This window comes from Salmo trutta, chromosome 25, assembly GCF_901001165.1.
Source record: "Salmo trutta chromosome 25, fSalTru1.1, whole genome shotgun sequence".
Lineage (NCBI taxonomy): Eukaryota > Metazoa > Chordata > Actinopteri > Salmoniformes > Salmonidae > Salmo > Salmo trutta.
The window spans coordinates 33,105,279-33,123,659 of NC_042981.1; the positions used below are offsets into that span (position 1 = coordinate 33,105,279).

General features: G+C 39.5%; 1 protein-coding gene and 1 long non-coding RNA gene across 2 annotated transcripts; one reads left to right on the plus strand and one right to left on the minus strand.

The window, feature by feature from the left end:
* Positions 1–3,339: 3,339 nt before the first annotated feature.
* Positions 3,340–11,959, minus strand: LOC115162452 (uncharacterized). The gene is made up of 3 exons (XR_003869552.1): positions 11,806–11,959; positions 11,431–11,539; positions 3,340–3,637 (listed from the first exon to the last, which is right to left on the minus strand). It is a non-coding gene; the product is annotated as an uncharacterized LOC115162452 (long non-coding RNA).
* A 1,105-nt stretch (positions 11,960–13,064) lies between these two features.
* LOC115162451 (paired box protein Pax-1) lies at positions 13,065–17,951 on the plus strand. Its single transcript, XM_029713764.1, has 5 exons — positions 13,065–13,357; positions 13,822–14,448; positions 15,410–15,543; positions 15,864–16,071; positions 17,263–17,951. Exons 1-5 carry the CDS (start codon positions 13,354–13,356, stop codon positions 17,355–17,357), a joined length of 1,068 nt encoding a protein of 355 aa, XP_029569624.1. The 5' UTR covers positions 13,065–13,353; the 3' UTR covers positions 17,358–17,951.
* The last annotated feature ends 430 nt before the right edge of the window (positions 17,952–18,381 follow it).

Below are 18,381 nucleotides of genomic sequence, written 5' to 3' on the forward strand. Positions count from 1 at the left end.
GCCTGTGCTGTGTAAAATTATACTGGAAAATACTTGACATGAAAACATCAGAGGAAAGGTGCAATGAATTAAAAATAAAATGTCGTTACTATACAACTCTAGGGTCAATAACGTTTGTCCTTATCAATTTTTTTAATACTACAAATCACATTTTATTGTCAAATGCTTCATAACGAAAAGATGTAGAAAAGGTGTAGAGAAATACTCAGTTACCCACAATGCAGAGGAAAAAAAGTACATAATGAGTAATGATAACTTGACGGGGTACTTACAAGGACAGAGTCGATGTGCAGGGGTACGAGGTAATTGACATAGATACAGTGCATTCGGAAAGTTATCAGACCCCTTCCCTTTTCCACATTTTGTTATGTTACAGCCTTATTCTTAAATTGATTAAATATTTTTTTCCCCTCATCAATCACACAATACCCCATACAGACGAGCGAAAACCGGTTTGTAGAAATGTTTGCAAATGTATTAAAAATAAAAAACGGAAATACCTTCTTCACATGAGTATTCAGACCCTTTGCTATGAGACTCGAAATTGAGCTCAGGTGCATCCTGTTTCTATTGATCATCCTTCAGATGTTTCTACAACTTGATTGGAGTCCACCTGTGGTAAAATCTATTGATTGGACATGATTTGGAAAGGCACTCACCTGTCTATATAAGGTCTCACAGCTGACAGTGCATGTCAGAGCAAAAACCAAGCCATGAGGTCAAAGGAATTCTCTGTAGAGCTCCGAGACAGGATGATGTCGAGGCACAGATCTGGGGAAGGGTACCAAAAAATGTCTGCAACATTGAAGGCCCCGAAGAACACAATGGCCTCCATCATTCTTAAATGGAAGACGTTTGGAACTGGCCACCTGGCCAAACTGAGCAATCGGGGAGAAAGGCCTTGATCAGGGAGGTGACCAAGAACCCGATGGTCACTCTGACAGAGCTCCAGAGTTCCCCTGTGGAGATGGGAGAACCTTCCAGAAGGACAACCATCTCTGCAGCACTCCACCAATCAGGCCATTATGGGAGATTGGCCAGACTCTATAAGATTCTCTGATCTAAAGAAACCAAGGTTGAACTCTTTGGCCTGAATGCCAAGCGTCACGTCTGGAGGAAACCTGCACCATCCCTACGGTGAAGCATGGTGGTGGCAGATGAACGGAGCCAAGTACAGAGAGATCCTTGATGAAAACCTGCTCCAGATTGCTCAGGACCTCAGACTGGGGTGAAAGTTCACCTTCCAACAGAACAATGACCCTAAGCACACAGTGGCTTCGGGGTAAGTCTTTAAATATCCTTGAGTTTACCTTGAACTCGATCAAACATCTCTGGAGAGACCTGAAAATAGCTACGCAGCGACGCTCCCCATTCAACCTGATAGAGCTTGAGAGTTTCTGCAGAGAAGAATGGGAGAAACTCACCAAATACAGGTGTGCCAAGTTTGTAGCGTCATACCCAAGAAAACTCGAGGCTGCCAAAGGTGCTTCAACTTAGTACTGAGTAAAGGTCTGAATACTTACAGTAACATTCAAAAGTTCGGACACACCTACTCATTTCAGGGTTTTTCTTTATTTTACTGTTTTCTACATGATTTTCCAGATTGACTGACCTTCATGTCTTAAAGTAATGATGGACTGTCATTTCTCTTTGCTTATTTGAGCTGTTCTTACCATAATATGTACTTGGTCTTTTACCAAATAGGGCTATCTTCTGCATGCCACCCTTACCTTGTCACAACACAACTGATTGGCTGAAACGCATTAAGAAGGAAAGAAATTACACAAATATATTTTTAACAAGGCTCACCTGTTAATTGAATTGCATTCCAGGTGACGACCTCATGAAGCTCGTTGAGAGAATGTCAAGAGTGTGCAAAGCTGTCATCAAGGCAAAGGGTTGCTACTTTGAAGAATCTAATTTGTTTAACACTTGTTTGGTTACTACATGATTCCATGTGTGTTATGCCATAGTTTTGATGTCTTCACTATTTATCTACAATGTAGAAAATAAAGAAAAACTTGAACGAGTAAGTGTGTCCAAACTTTTGACTGGTACTGTATGTAAAAGGGATATTTCTAAAAATCTGTTTTTGCGTTGTCATTACGGGGTATGTTGTGTAGATTGATGAGGGGAAAAACTATTTAATCCATTTTAGAGTAACACGGAACCCAAGCCGCCTGCGCGCGTGCGCCATCGTTCGCCATCGTGCATACATTTATTTTGTCCCCCTACACCAAACGCGATCACGACACGCAGGTTAAAATAAACTCTGAACCAATGACATTAATTTGGGGACAGGTCGAAAAGCATTAAACATTTATGGCAATTTAGCTTGCACTTGCTAGCTAATTTGTCCTGGGATATAAACATTAGGTTGTTATTTTACCACAAATGCACAAGGTCCTCTACTCCGACAATTAATCCACATATAAAACGGTCAACCGAATCGTTTCTAGTCATCTCTCCTCCTTCCAGGCTTTTTCATTGTTTAACTTACATGGTGATTGGCATCTAAACTTTCATAGTATTACCACGACAACCGGCAACAGTTCGTCTTTCAATCACCCACGTGGGTATAACCAATGAGGAGATGGCACGTGGGTACATGCTTCTATAAACCAATGAGGAGATGGGAGAGGCAGGACTTGCAGCGCGATCTGCGTCAGAAATAGGAATGGCAACGCAGACGCTCGCGAGCAGTGTGAATAACATGGATTTCTAAATTGATTTTGCAACGCTCGCGCACGCGACGCAAGCAGTGTAGTCACGGTATAAGGCTTTAACATAACAAAATGTCGAAAAAGTCAAGTGGTTTGAATACATTCTGAATGCACTGTATGTACAAATTGGTAGGGATAAAGTGTCTCGGCAACAAGATAGATAGATAATAAACAGTACCACTTGCCATGCCGTAGCATAGAGAACAGTCTATAGTATACTACAAGGTGTCATGTATTTATAAAGAAAAAAGAAAAGAAGTCAATGCAATACTACATCTTCAGTATGTAATCCAGAATTGTTCCATATCATGGGACGAGATCCAAGTAGACCAAACATGAGTCAGTAGCCTTCTTTGGAGTTTGAAGTGTTCCACTAAATTGATAGCAGACTGAGAGAACACCACTCAAACCCGGCCATGCCACACTGCCAACAACCAACAATGGAATGCCAACGGCGTCACAGATTATAAAACCTGTAGTTGAAACATTACAACACAAATACCTAAGAAGGCTCTCCAACGTCATATGCAAACATTATCAAGCCAATTAAAACAATTGCATTGATCCAATTAAGATTAATATCTGGGTAACATGCCTTATAAACAATACACAGATGTAGCCAAATAAAACTTTATTAGAAGACTTAATCAAGAATACAGAATAGATTTAGTCACAGAATCACACAAAGCCAAAATATTATTAAAGGAATACATGAGTATGTGATCACTTCATATTGAGTGTTTCTAATGAATTCCTGTACTTTTGCAACACAAACCCATGGAACTATATCAGTTTATAATTTCGGAGGCAGTCATCATCTGATAGCCCATGCTCTGGTCTCATCTGGTCTATCTCGTATGTAGAGACAGTTCTAGTAGAGGTAGTATTCGGATGCATTCTGTCCAGGTAGTAATCTAATAATCAAGAGAAACACAAATAGGGCAAACATTATGATTATCTTCATTCACATTACTAGTTTAAAAAAACACACACTACCTGATTCAACAATCTGACCATCCTCCCTCAGCCATTGCATTCATACACACTGTATCTGTGTGATCCCTTACACGTCTTTGCAGTTATTGCATTCCGTTATTGCTAATTAGTTTCATGCTAGATGAGGTTTGAGAGAGGATCATGTATGTTTGTCTTGGTTAACCCCTACGTCAGATGTTACACACAGGCGTGTCTCATTATGATCCTCTGAGATAATATTTCCATATGGACAAATTGAATTTGTGGTCACTGATTACTGTGTTTTTATCTTTATAGAGGACACTGTTCCATTCTCTCCAGATATGCCTCTCCTTGCGTGTATTACAGTAAGCCTTCATCTATTAAAGCAGTGAATGCTTTGTGGGACTCAACTATCTGTGAGTAATGAAAATAGCTGCTTTATGGTTGTGTTTACCAGATATGCCTCGCTGATGGGTACGTGAGAGGAGTGTATAGGGTGGGGGGTGGGGGGGGGGGCAACAAGTCTAAATAGACAGAGATCAAACTGGGAATGTTAACAATCACCCTGTTCATATTTTCTGACGACATTTTATTGGATCACAGCACAATAAATAAAAAAAAGACCTATTTTATATTTTCCTTGATATATTTCCATGCTTAATGAAAGCCAGATTTGTCCCCAATATTTAGCAACACTGTAATGGATTTCAAGTGCAGCCAACACTATAGAATAGAAACAATGAAGCATGTTATGGATTTCAAGTGCAACCAACAATATAGAATATAAACAATGAAGCATGTTATGGATTTCAAGTGCAGCCAACACTATAGAATATAAACAATGAAGCATGTTATTGATTTCCAGTGCAGCCAACAATATAGAATATAAACAATGAAGCATGTTATGGATTTCAAGTGCAGCCAACACTATAGAATATAAACAATGAAGCATGTTATGGATTTCAAGTGCAGCCAACACTATAGAATATAAACAATGAAGCTTTACCTCAACTAACCTGTGCCCCCACACATTGACACCTGTATATAGGCTCACTACTGTTCTTTTATTGTTTCTCTTTAATTATTAGTTATTTTCATGTTTTATTTAAATTTGTTATGTTTTTTTTAGTTTTACTTTAGTTTTTTTTGTAAATACTTTCTTAACAGTTATTTTTCTTAAAACTGCGTTGTTGGCTAAGGGCTTGTTAGTAAGCATTTCACTCTAAGGTCTACACTTGTTGTATTCGGTGCATGTGACAAATAGTTGGTCTCTTATTGGTGCCATAGGAAACACACACACACACAACCACATTCACACACACACACACACACACACACACACACACACACACACACACACACACACACACACACACACACACACACACACATACACACACACACACACAAATATGCACTTACCAGCCATCTCTGCCAACAATGTTCATTTATTCCAGTAAAGGAAATACAACATGAAGTGGAGCCATTTTAGTCCACAGCCATTCATTCTGTGCTACATTGTGAAGAATATTTATTTGGGGACAAAATATGTTTTTTTCTCTGTTTAATTACATCTACACGTTCCGCTAGCGGAACGTCTGCTCCAATATCCAATGATGGGCGGGGCGCGAAATTCAAACTCCTCTAAATCCGAAAACTTACACTTTTCAAACATATGACTATGTTACAGCTATTTAAAGACAAGACTCTCCTTTATCTAACCAAACTGTCCGATTTCAAAAAGGCTTTACAGCGAAAGCAAAACATTAGATTATGTCAGCAGAGTACCCAGCCAGGAATAATCACACAGCCATTTTTCAAGCTAGCATATCATGTCACATAAACCCAAACCATATCTAAATGCAGCACTAACCTTTGATGATCTTCATCAGATGACACACCTAGGACATTGTGTTATACAATACATGCATGTCTGTTCAATCAAGTTCATATTTATATCAAAAACCAGCTTTTTACATTAGCATGTGACGTTCAGAACTAGCATTCCCACCGAACACTTCCGGTGATTTTACTAAATTACTCACGATAAACGTTCACAAAAAGCATAACAATTATTTTAAGAATTATAGATACAGAACTCCTCTATGCACTCGATATGTCCGATTTTAAAATAGCTTTTCGGATGAAGCACATTTTGCAATAATGTAAGTACATAGCCCGGCGTTACAGGGCTAGCTATTTAGACACCCACCCAGTGTAGCCTTCACCAAAATCACATTTCCTATAAGAAAAATGTTCTTACCTTGCTTGTTCTTCATCAGAATACACTGCCAGGACTTCTACTTCAATAACAAATGTAGGTTTGGTCCCAAATAATCCATCGTTATATCCAAACAGCGACGTTTTGTTCGTGCGTTCTAGACACTATCCCAACGCTAAATCTCGGCCACGAGCATGACGCAAAATATGACAAAAAATTTCGAAATATTCCATTACCGTACTTCGAAGCATGTCAACCGCTGTTTAAAACCAATATTTATGCAATTTATCTCGTAGAGAAGCGATAATATTCCGACCGGGAATCTGCCTGTCTGTAAACTGAGGAAAAAACCGAAAGCCGGGGGCGGGGCGTGTCACGCGCCTAAGGCTTAGTCCATTGACTGACCACTCAGCTTTTGCTCTCGTGTGCTTCAGCCAGGGCTTTGAATGACATCATTCCTGTTTTTCCCGGGCTGTGAGACTCCATTGTTGACGTGAGAAGTGTCACGTAAGAGCAGAGATCCTTTGTAAACGATAGAGAGAATCAAGAAGGGCAAGAAATGTTCAGACAGGGTACTTCCTGAACAGAAGCATCTCAGGTTTTTGCCTGCCATAGGAGTTCTGTTATACTCACAGACACCATTCAAACAGTTTCAGAAACTTTGGAGTGTTTTCTCTCCAAAGCTAATAATTATATGCATATTCCAGTTTCTGGGCAGGACTAATAATCAGATTAAATCGGGTACGTTTTTTATCCAGCCGTGAAAATACTGCCCCCTAGATGTAACAGGTTAAAAGCTTGGTTTCTGAGATGGAGGAGTACTGTACAAATCTAATGTATTTGCCCGAGTGGGTTTTTGGATTGCTGCACATACAGCCTAGAAATCAAAAGGGATGCATATTCCTACACGGCTAGACAAGGCTCCCTCCCCATGTAACAATTAGACTCCCCTCTGCACACGGGACGTGTTTCGAAAAGGTCACAAGCAATTACCCAACCTGATAAAAGCTGGCATGTCTCACATCGCACTGCACACTCTCATTAGGCGTGTACTGCAGCCTAGAGTGGGTCTCTGGGCCATAAAATCCCTGTGCTGCTCCCTGCCTTCCAACCCTCCTCTAATAGGTCTGCACCCACCAGCTTTAGCAGCACAAGGGAAACTACACATCACCTCTGGATCAGATATGAGGGGAAAGGAGTACTGGCAAACACTGTGAGAGGATGAGGGCCCACTGTGCGTTACAGTGCTTACTCAAAACCTGACAAGGGAAGAACATGGTTTTTCCCCAATCATTAAGACAGGCTTCATTTGTATGGATTTATTAAAAGATGGAATTAATAGAAATAAAATAGTATGATTATTATGTGTATCTATGAATATAGTCATGGTCATGAACCATATAGGTTCATATAGGTCCCATACAGATTCAAGCCAAAGAGGAGATAAAGGCATGGGAGGAGTCTCTAAACTGCAATAGGCAACAGAGATCCTTTATTGATGTGATCCATGCACAGGATACCATGCTCTCAGGGCCGATTCCAAACAGAATACTTGTGGGCTTATCGAAATTGAATTTTAGTACACCCAGTTTTACACTCTCTGGCCCATGTCGATCCTAGTGTGCTAGATGCACTTAGTGTGGACCCCGTCTAACACTTTCCAAACTGAGGTATGAGATCACAAAACTCACAAACACTCAATGAAAACCGGAGGCACAACGGGTCTTCAATAAAACACCATGGCCCATCAAGTAGAAAAATCCATTTGAAACCTTAACTAATAGACAATACTGTATATCGTTATACATCTGCCTTTTCAACGTCTGAAGGCCAAACGCATGGGGACGATTTTTCCGCTAGTAATTCATAAGAAAAAATTCAAAATGTGTATCATGCTATTAACAGTTTATTTAAATCGAGCATCCTATTATATTAAAAATATAATTTATATAAATATCACACACACACACACACACACACTTATTCACGTACCTCCAGGCCACGCGCACACACACACACACACACACACACACACACACACACACACACACACACACACACACACACACACACACACATACATACAAATAAATAAAATGTCAATTTCAAAAAGGCACAATGCGATGGAGAAATTGGTATTAGGCTAATATGTAATATTGCTAACTAAAAATGCCCGATAAGCTATAGTGAATGAAGTTGTGGGTAAGTGCAATTCATTATTAAACAGTCGTTTTGCATATGTTTCGTCGGGGTCAGTCATTTCACTAAAGAAGAAAGAAAAGTAATTTAATTAACGTATGAACTAGCCTCCGCTATATGAAACTAAACATCTAAGAAGTCCTTCATTCACGGATAAGATCATGCACACTTGAAGAGAGGATTCCTTAACGTCACTTGAAACCAAGATCAATCAATACTGAAGGACTGGGTGTGTGCACCTGCGATCTTCAACGGTGTTCAAATACAAGTTAAAACAAGTGACGGATATCCACTCAAATTTGTTTGCACCTCTCTATCATTGAAAACTATGAATAAACATTTTAAAACATTGTATCAATTCATGGGGGAGATGAGGCATGTGTTGACAGTAAACCATAGGCTAGAAAAAATTGATTTCGTTTAATGGCCAAATATCAATCGATGAAATAGGCAACTTTTGGAAAGATTTTTAACCGAAATATAATCGAAAATGCAATTTAACCAAATGTAAGTGGGCTAGCTGCAAAATCGAAATTTCATGCAAAATCGAAAACTGAACTAAAATAAAATAGAGAAATCAGACGAGTTTATTCAGAATTGCTGGTGCATCGTGGAGGGGAGTGATCAGTAAAAAAACCGATGCATTATCGTTTATTACGCATAGGCTTATCTATTGAGCAGAATATGGGCTCAGAATATGGGCTGGCAGCGAGAATAGGCCTAAGTAGTTAAATACCGGACTACCGTAAGAACTAAAGCCTAAAACAAGGCTATATGATGTAATTTAAGACGATGGTGAATACCTACAGTAACGTGTGAAATATAATTAGCCTGCAGTGTTCACAAGACGCAACTAAGGTTACAAAGGTCTCCGCTTCAGCTAAACATACTTAGAAGCCTAATGTGTGCACGGCGTTTAATGCACAAGGCATTGAGAACACCACCCATAGGCCCGAGATGTACAGTGACGAAACCGCCAGTTTGCCGAAAACGACAGCTTCCTTGCAACACATCCAGTGATGCGGTGGTGATGTGTGTGCCAAACTAAAGCAGACCAGCCTCCTGCGTCATGGGTTGTAACCACAGAGGTGACATAAGACGAGAGGTGGACACCTGTTGGGACCCAGGTCAGTGGCGGTTCTAGACCATTTCAACTGGGGGGGCGAAGCTGGGGCCAGTTGTACTGTTAGAGGGGCCAGTTACATTAGACGTTATTGTTGTCATATCGTTTTCTTCACTGCATTAGCAGGCAAAAGACCATGTTCATAATCATCATCGTTGCCACTGTCTAATAACGGATGTAAAAAAAAAGAATGATAGCAAAATTAGTTATGTAAAAATTATTTCATCCTCCACATTTAGGGCCCCCCCCCCCCACCCCCCAGAACCGCTAGTGACCGAGGTCCGCGCGCACGCTGGCCTTTCTCCAGCCGCTACCACAACTGGAGAATGTGCTGGTTTGGGGCGCTCGAGACGAGAATATAGCCCATACAGAAACACAATTTTTTGAGAAACTATTCGATCAAACTAGTAATGGAAAAGCATAACTTTTTGGTGTCAGTTCATATTTTTGTTGGCGTGATGCCAGTCATTAATGATTGAAATGATGCATACAGATTGAACTCAGACATATCTAGCTCTTCCTGGAAATCAAACATGAGAGACAAGAGATGTTTTGGGCTGATTCATTATCTAAAATGTATTCTATTTCAAGTCTGTTAGAAAGTGAGAATATTTTTCAACCTTTACAAAAACTACATTTAATTCATGCAAATGTTCATCGATTCACAACTGCCATTTAGGGAACTTCATAACCGTTTTATTTGGTTTTGTCACGTGTCTTTTGCAGAGCCACAGTTGAACACAGCCTTCCTCTTTACCAGCAGGAGGTCATTCTTCTCCCAAACATGTATTTAGGCACTTTTTATCAGGAAAATGCACAAAAAAAGAGTCCATAGACCTAGAAAGACTTCAGTCAATTTTGAGGGCCTTTATGTACATAATGCATTATTGAAAGTGTTAAAACTATTGTGCCATAGGTTAGCGAGTATATGCGTATATAGTGTATATGTCTCTACATTTTACTGATACAATCGTATAGCCTAAAATAATATTCCTCCCAAGTCCCTTTATAAAAGTCATAATTATCCTTTTCAATTGATCATGGGTGCTTATTTATCTAGTACGCAAATATGCAACAATTTTGAAGATTAGTTTTGCATATACCTTTCTCCACAGAGATAATTAAAATATTATAAGTAATTGGCCTTTGAATGACGAAAGCACAAACTCGAAAATGTTCAACTAATTATAGGCTACAGAAATAACCAAATGTAAATCATATGTTATTAAACTTCCATGTAGCCTATTGCTTATAATCACACTATACACGTTGCATTGTTTCTGAATTTTCCAGAAAAAAAGGAAGATTAATTAAAAAAAATGTATGTAAACCTACCTGACCAAATATCTAACGGTACTAATAGTAATAAATAATTATTCATTAATTTTAAAAGCTATGGATAAAAGTTTAATTAGCTTGTTGACATTATATAATATTGCCTGTTAACAACATATTTTCAGCGTCAAAGTGCAGACGTTTAAACGATTATCTTCTCAGACATGCCTTCATAAAGACACAATGCAAAACTCGAATGAAAATAAATATACTTTGTCATTTGGTTATTGATGAACGTCGACCCATTGATGTGTAATTTGCCCTGTAGGTTTAGTAAGCGGCTGAATCAGCTCTACACCAGATAGGCCCACCAGTTTTACCGTGCCTCCAAAATAAAAGATGTACTCGCAATACATTCGAATACAGCTCGTATTTAAACTTAAACTATTTCACGTTGTCGTTCTTGTCAAAAGCGTTTCTGAAAAATATATTTGAAACATGCATTTATACCTGACCCATCACGACATGTTTGTGTTCCAGTGGTCCTCTTAGCCAAATAATCTGCACAGTTGTGGCAGTATGTTGGAATCTGTTAAAACTAGATGAGTTTGCATCCGAGGTGTAATTCCTACTCTTTCCAGATGAGGGATGAGTTTCTGTTGGGCAGTCCTAGGGATTTATAAAATAGTTTTTAACAGAATTCCACAGAATCAAAGCAAAAGCCTGTCAATAAGCTAAAACCAAACAGATAGACCTAATGTAGCTCTGTCGCGTATCACTTCATCAAGATAGTCAATAAATGATGCTAATTTCATTGACAAACATTACATTTTGCATTGTATGCATTATGTTTGATTTCCTATTTCTAGCAGACAACCTGGAGAGCAGTGAGCATCACTATCCCACGAACTGTACTTTCACTGTAACTGTACCATAATGAGCGATCGCCCTCTCCTCTTATTTCGCCTCCATCCAAGGTTGCTGTGGTGACCCAACCTGATGTTTTCCATGTGTCTCGATCCCTTCAAGTCCTGTAGTGAACTGGCCAAGAAAGAGGGGATAGTGACACTGCACCTTGTTACGGTTGGGACGACTGTTAACTTTTACTACTGACATTTTGCAAGCTTATAAACGATACTTTTTTAACTTCCACAGGAAACACAGAGAACATGCTGTGATAATGCTAGCCTCTGGAATTCAGTCAATACCCTATAGTCTGGGAGCATTACAAGCCACAAAGGTATCGATTACATGAGTCCTATAGCATGTTTGATGCTAAGGATGGAGGTGTAAAAAAAAGGGCTTACCAGTTAGTGAGTCCCTTGGTCTGGGTTGTAATCGAAACTTCATGTGACACTATTCTATTAGCCCACGGTCTGCTCGTTCTGGCGTCTAATGGCTCGCGGATCAAATCATGGGCTTCAGCTCAGCTCCCAGGTGTGACGCACGGGCGGGCAGTTTGTGCCCGCAATGCCAAAAAACAAACACATGTAAACATATGGTGGCATTGTAAAGCATCATGGAAAATATATTAGTAATTAAAGGCAATTGTAATAGCATAATAATAGGTATTACAATAGAAATGCATTGGGGTTGCAGGTAGCCTAGTGGTTAGAGCGTTGGAATAGTAACCAAAAGGATGCAAGATCTAATCCCTGAGCTAACAAGGTAAACAAAAATATTATAATAATACAAATCAGTCGTTCTGCCCCTGAACAAGGCAGTTAACCAACTGTTCCCAAGCCGTCATTGAAAATAAGAATTTGTTCTTAACTGACTTGCCTAGTTAAATAAAACAATACATATTTCTAATCAAAATGGCGTTGGCAAATGTTGGGGGAATTGATAGTGTAAGAAAATGGATGGTATGAAAATGTATCAAAGTTGATGACGTTACACGATTCTGAAACATGATGTTTTAATGAAGAAAAAAAGAAACAAGACTTAGTAGCTGTATTTGTAAATCAAACGTCATAGAAATATATAATTTCTATCCCATTCCAATATTCTTTGCAATTGCACTTTACGCACGAGCCTATACATGTGCTAATACATTTTGTCCACACCTATAACAGGTTTATAACAGCACATGTGTAAGTGATCTCTGATCTTGACCTAAAGAGTTGTTAGGTTCACAGGTTGTTTGGAGAAATAAGGAAATGTAAGGAAATGTATCCAGCTGATACATGGAGGGGTGGATACGATTCTAATGATGCTGTGATCAAAATATATAGGCTTCACTGCATGCTATATTGCCAAGTGTCACTGCATGCTATATTGCCAAGTGTCACATTATTAACACAATTAACATTAGCGGAAGTGTCTATTTGAAGTCCATCCAAAAGCACAAGCTCACCTCATTTGAAAGAATCTATTCCATGGTTTACAATAGTCACTCCATCTTTTCTATTTAGCCTACCAATGCATCATGTTGGATAAACGTTTTCCCTCAGACACTTCCCCCTATGTAAAACACCCAGAGGTTGAATTGAGCAAACCGGATGGTGCATGTGTGTAACAGCCTTTCCACAGTCAGGACGGCCAATGAAATCATACCAGAGCTCCAACGTAACTGGCAAAATTGACGTGGAGGGACGCGTCAAATGAATCCCAGCAAACTTCAGCCTCCGGTATAACTCAAATTTGCCTTTATCGGATTAAGATCACTTCAGTGCCATTGTACCGAGTAGTTTCTCTCAAAGCACTGTGACAGAAGAGTGGAAAGAAGATCGGGAGGAGACTTTTTAGAAGTCCCATTTGTTCTTTAACTTTTTGCTTCCTTCGTGCAGAAGGGAGAACCACCGCATTCAGCCATTGAGGGGCAACTATTTCAAAGCATCTCGAACCACAGGCAAATGGGTAAGCTTGCGTTAACATCTGCATGCTCAGTGAAAGATAGCTTATGGAAGCATAACCGTGCTTAACACGCCTGCATAACGCCAGAAATAACCATACAGTTGATTTCGGGGTGTAGGTAAAGTGGACAGACGCATCCCTTTCCAGAACGAATGGAAATATATGCCAATGTAAAATATTCTTAATCTGGGAGTTCATATTCAATGGTTGATTACATGGATAGTTCATGTAAAGGTCATGAAATTAATTGACATAAAACTTAAAAAGTGTAAAAAAGTATCTCTACGATCCAAGGTAAGTTAAATATAGGGTAAGTTAAATATGTCTTCCTGCTGTGAATAGTAATAACAACTTGCATTAGCACGCATTGTCCATGGTTCAATTTACTGTAAGTATGGAGAGCATGAAAATAGTTTTGTCTGCTTTTCGTGATAGTTGAATATGTCCATGTATCTTCATCCCTGCAGAGCAAACCTATGGGGAGGTGAATCAGTTAGGTGGTGTATTCGTCAATGGACGACCGCTGCCCAACGCCATACGACTCCGGATAGTAGAGTTGGCCCAGCTCGGAATCAGACCCTGCGATATCAGTAGGCAACTTCGTGTCTCTCATGGCTGTGTGAGCAAGATACTAGCACGATACAATGAAACGGGTTCCATTTTACCCGGTGCCATCGGGGGGAGCAAACCACGGGTTACCACACCGAATGTGGTGAAGAACATAAGGGATTACAAACTAGGTGACCCGGGGATCTTTGCCTGGGAGATCCGGGACAGGCTTCTCGCAGACGGAGTTTGTGACAAATACAACGTGCCCTCAGTCAGCTCCATTAGCCGGATTTTACGGAACAAGATTGGAAATCTTTCCCAGCCGAACCAGTATGAGAGCAGCAAGCAAGCCCCCACACAGGCCGGCCTCTCTTACAACCACATATACCCTTATTCATACCCCAACGCTATGTCACCCAATGGCAAAATGGGCAGCGGTCCCGGAGTACCCGTGACGGCCGGGCATGTAAGCATATCAAGGGCCTGGCCATCAGCGCACACTGTCACCAATATTCTGGGTATCAGGGCCTTCATGGATCATCAAGGTGTGTAATATTGAATCTATTTTCCAGACAAATGATTGCGTGCTGATCTGAATGGCACCATGCACACACGGTTATAACCCGTTTTCCAATAATTATCCAAGTACATTTGGGGTCACTGGTTCGAGCTATTTGAAGTGCTGTTCGGTTTATTACTCATTCCATGATGAATTGATTTATACATCCTGTTTTGACGTTAGTTCATCAGGGAGGAAATTTGCACTATAAATCTTTGTAGGCCTTGGTTTGGTGCCTCACAAGGAAAACAACTTACTCTGTAGGTCTACTCACTCGTGCCTGTAGGCAAACACCTTGCTTAGGCTAGGATACTTATTAAAGCCTCCTCGTTCCCCGTGGGACCTAAGGTCAATATAAGGTCCTACTCGTCATGTTTTTAGTCATGTGTTGCCTCGAGGCCCCAGATGGATTGTTAGCCATGGCATTGCTGCAGTTCTGCCATAAAATAAACGAATTAAGTTAGCAAGTAGCCTAGCATGTAGCCAATTCTGAAAGGGCATAGTTGTGACACATTCTTTAGAACGACGAGATATAATAATATATCATTTTATGTGACATTGACAATTTATGCTTGATATGAACGTGTGATAGCCTTGTTGCATTTATCCCATTTCCTATAGATTCCTGACCAACCCTATAGAAACTTCTGGATTCAGAAACAAAAACAACAGCCTTGCTTGGATTCTCACAATTTGGCACACTATTCCTCTCTTTGAAACATATTGTTTTGAAAGCATTTTAAGAAATATAGCCGATATAACGTACAATATTAAGTAGAACATGTCATTTAGGTCCCGATTAATGTTTTAGAGTCACTAAGGCTAGGCTACTGTGTTTATATTGGATCATTCGATAGGCCTGGTGATGAATAGGCCTATCTGATCAACAGTAGATCAGAGACATTTTGATCCGACATGAAAAGTGCAATTTGCTGTTTCCTAATCAGCTATTGCTGGAGCAGAGGGATATCCACCGAAAATGGAGGACTGGAGCAGTGTCAACAGAGCCACGTTTCCCTCTGCTCATGCAGTCAACGGAATTGACAAATCAGCCATTGATGCGGACATAAAATATGCACAGGTAAAACAACAAGGACTCCTATGAACGCAGAAGACTAGCTGCGTCCTATTTCAACAGAGAGACCGGGCTCGAAGTGTAATATAGTGTGTATTGAAAGGAATTAGTCTGTTTAATAAAATATTGTTATTCTCAAGTTGTTTCAATTCCCCCCCCCCCCAAAAAAAATTTTTTTTTCAAAGCAGATTAATATAGATTAATATAATTTGGGTTGAATGATATATAGGCCTACACACTTAGGTTATGTCATAGATGTGAAAATCTTTCGTTCTGGGAAACCTAAATCTGACATTTTCTGTGTTTGTTTGTATTTTTTGTTGCAGCCTTCATCAACATTATCCAGTTATGTCCCAGCTTGTGCCTACTCATCTTCGAACCAGTACGGCGTTTATAGTGGGCCAGGTAGCTATGTGACCCCTGGACACCCTTGGCAGTCCCAGAACTCGAGTTTGTCCCTCCCAAGCAGCGGTATGACGATGCACGCGGGAGACATACACTCTTCAATGGCGTTCAAACATCCATCGCGAGAAGGTAGGCGATATCTTAGTTTGATAGTGTTCGGTTCTGATCACAACTGCGATAACGTAGTTTTAGCGTAATTTGAAAATCACTGGCAGCTGACTCGTTTCCCTTAAATTTTCCTTAATCTACGGAAAAATGAATCTTTATTTTAAATTCAAAAACAGAGTGTAAAACACAAATGAAGTTAATCTTTTGTTATTTTTCTTTTCTTTATATAGCCTATTCACCCCCCTTCCACTCCACACACACACCAACACACACACACACTTTCACACGTTTATTAGGCTACGATTAATCCAGCAGCAGTTGTCGAATTGTGGAAATTAAGTTATGTTACTGTCAAGCCTCTCAATATGTATCATGGAGTACGAATAATGGGAGACTCAAATCTAGAAATCTAGGGTATTAGTGTAAAAGCAATGTTGGCCTACATTTGGGTCTCGAAATTATAGCAGCCTAAAATATTGATGTAGCTACAATAGCCTTAATGACGCGGACCTATCGTGAATATATATCGATGTCATATAAATAGGAAATATTTTAGGCTGAGATAGGCCTAAAATATGTCCTGAAATAAGTGATCTCGATTGAATGATCTGGGCCCTGATACAGGTATTCTAGTTATGCTTCGATTAAAACGTTTCCTTATCCTTTTTGTATTTATATTTTCATTTCAAATTAATTGATGAAGATAATCAAAGTGTTCTAAAAGGTTTGTTATTAGCCTACATTTACAGATGATATGACGTTGACGAAAATTATGCCTATGCATGGATAAATTCAAATGAATCGAGGTGTGAACCCGAGAATTTGAACGTAATATTGCAGCTTGCGATAAATGTTGTCAGTAAATTCATGAAAAGTGGAGGCCTAAAATGTAAATGCCATGTGACGGTTATAAAATAAAAATAATAATTGCGTCAAATAATGTATAGATAATTAAAACATGGTGTCAAATGAATAGCCTTATAGCCTAAAATGGACTATTATTAATATTATTATTATAATTATTATTTATAATCTATTTTCTATTTAAATGTTGCATGCATGGTGTAGTCTTACTTTCAGGTATGTAGGATATAGGCCTTAAGAGAAAACAATTTCGTTTTTTAATAAATATTGCCATTCTTTCTGAGTTTAGCTGAAGTAAAGAGTAATGGCTTGTGTGCTATGCAAACGTCTTCTGTTTATGTTCCGCAGGAGACAGAAAGCCCACCAGTCCACTAAGCAAGCAGCAGCAGCACGAGGCGTTGAGCAGTGTACATGGACTCAATCTCCCTACCTCCTCCTCTTAAGCCAGGGAGCTCGTGCCGCAAACCGAGGACTCAGAACTTACAATTGGCCTATGTAACGAGCTGCAGACCCTGCCTTACCTAATTGAATGCATTTCAAGAATTCAAACAGTAAGTGGAAGCACTATTTATGATTTGTTTGCCAAAGTGTTAAATATTGAATGGGTCCTTATAGCCTGACGCATATGCATACAAATGTAGCCAACCATAGATGACCTACAGTCGATATGTGGCCTTACGAATGTAAACTTATGAAGACTAATGTCCTCATGTAGTGGAGGTGACGGTTAGTGGTTTTGTCATCTTTTCATTGAAATAACCTACTTCATGTATATTTCTGTAAAATACAGGATTTAAATGGAATAATGTCTGTCATTGATTTTTCATTTTGCTATAGTCTAAATAAGTGGTCGCATTGACAATCGAACTGTATCCTGTATACGCAAAACATTATATTTTCTTGATTGGTTTCAAATCTGGTTTCTGCATACAAACTCAACGATGTGAACAAAGTGATAAATTGTAAATGTAAAATAACTGCAAAAGCTTTAATTATATATTTTTATAAATCCATTGTAAATATTCTAAATAAAGGCATTATAAAAGAACTGCTCCCGTCATGAATGAACATGCCAAACACATACTGCAAAACATTTTTCTAAGTCACATGTGTTTGATAAGCGATTTAATGCTCAGATATGATTTCGCTGGGTGCCACAGAACAGTAAAAAGTTGTTGAACGTAGCAATTAGATTTCGATAGGCAGCAAGATGGCCAAAATCGATATGCGAAGTTATCGGTATGAGTGAAATCCCTGCAGATAGCATCATGCTGGGCCAACGTGTGGGTGCTAATCCTTTTCCCCCCTCATGGACGCCTTGCTTCTGTGTTAATGGAGCTTACTGCATTCGGCGCCTCCAGTGATGGTATCTTGGCTCCTTCTGGATACTTGCCATGAGGCAAATCAAATAACCGATCAAGTGCATGTTATTTTGCAATAGAGGCTGGGGCTGGGATCACACACACA

Excerpts from the sequence above, each read along its gene's own strand:
- LOC115162451 (XM_029713764.1), top strand. Across the intron at positions 15,544-15,863 it reads CGGACATAAAATATGCACAG|CCTTCATCAACATTATCCAG; the intron begins GTAAAACAACAA and ends TTTTTGTTGCAG. Across the intron at positions 16,072-17,262 it reads CAAACATCCATCGCGAGAAG|GAGACAGAAAGCCCACCAGT; the intron begins GTAGGCGATATC and ends TATGTTCCGCAG.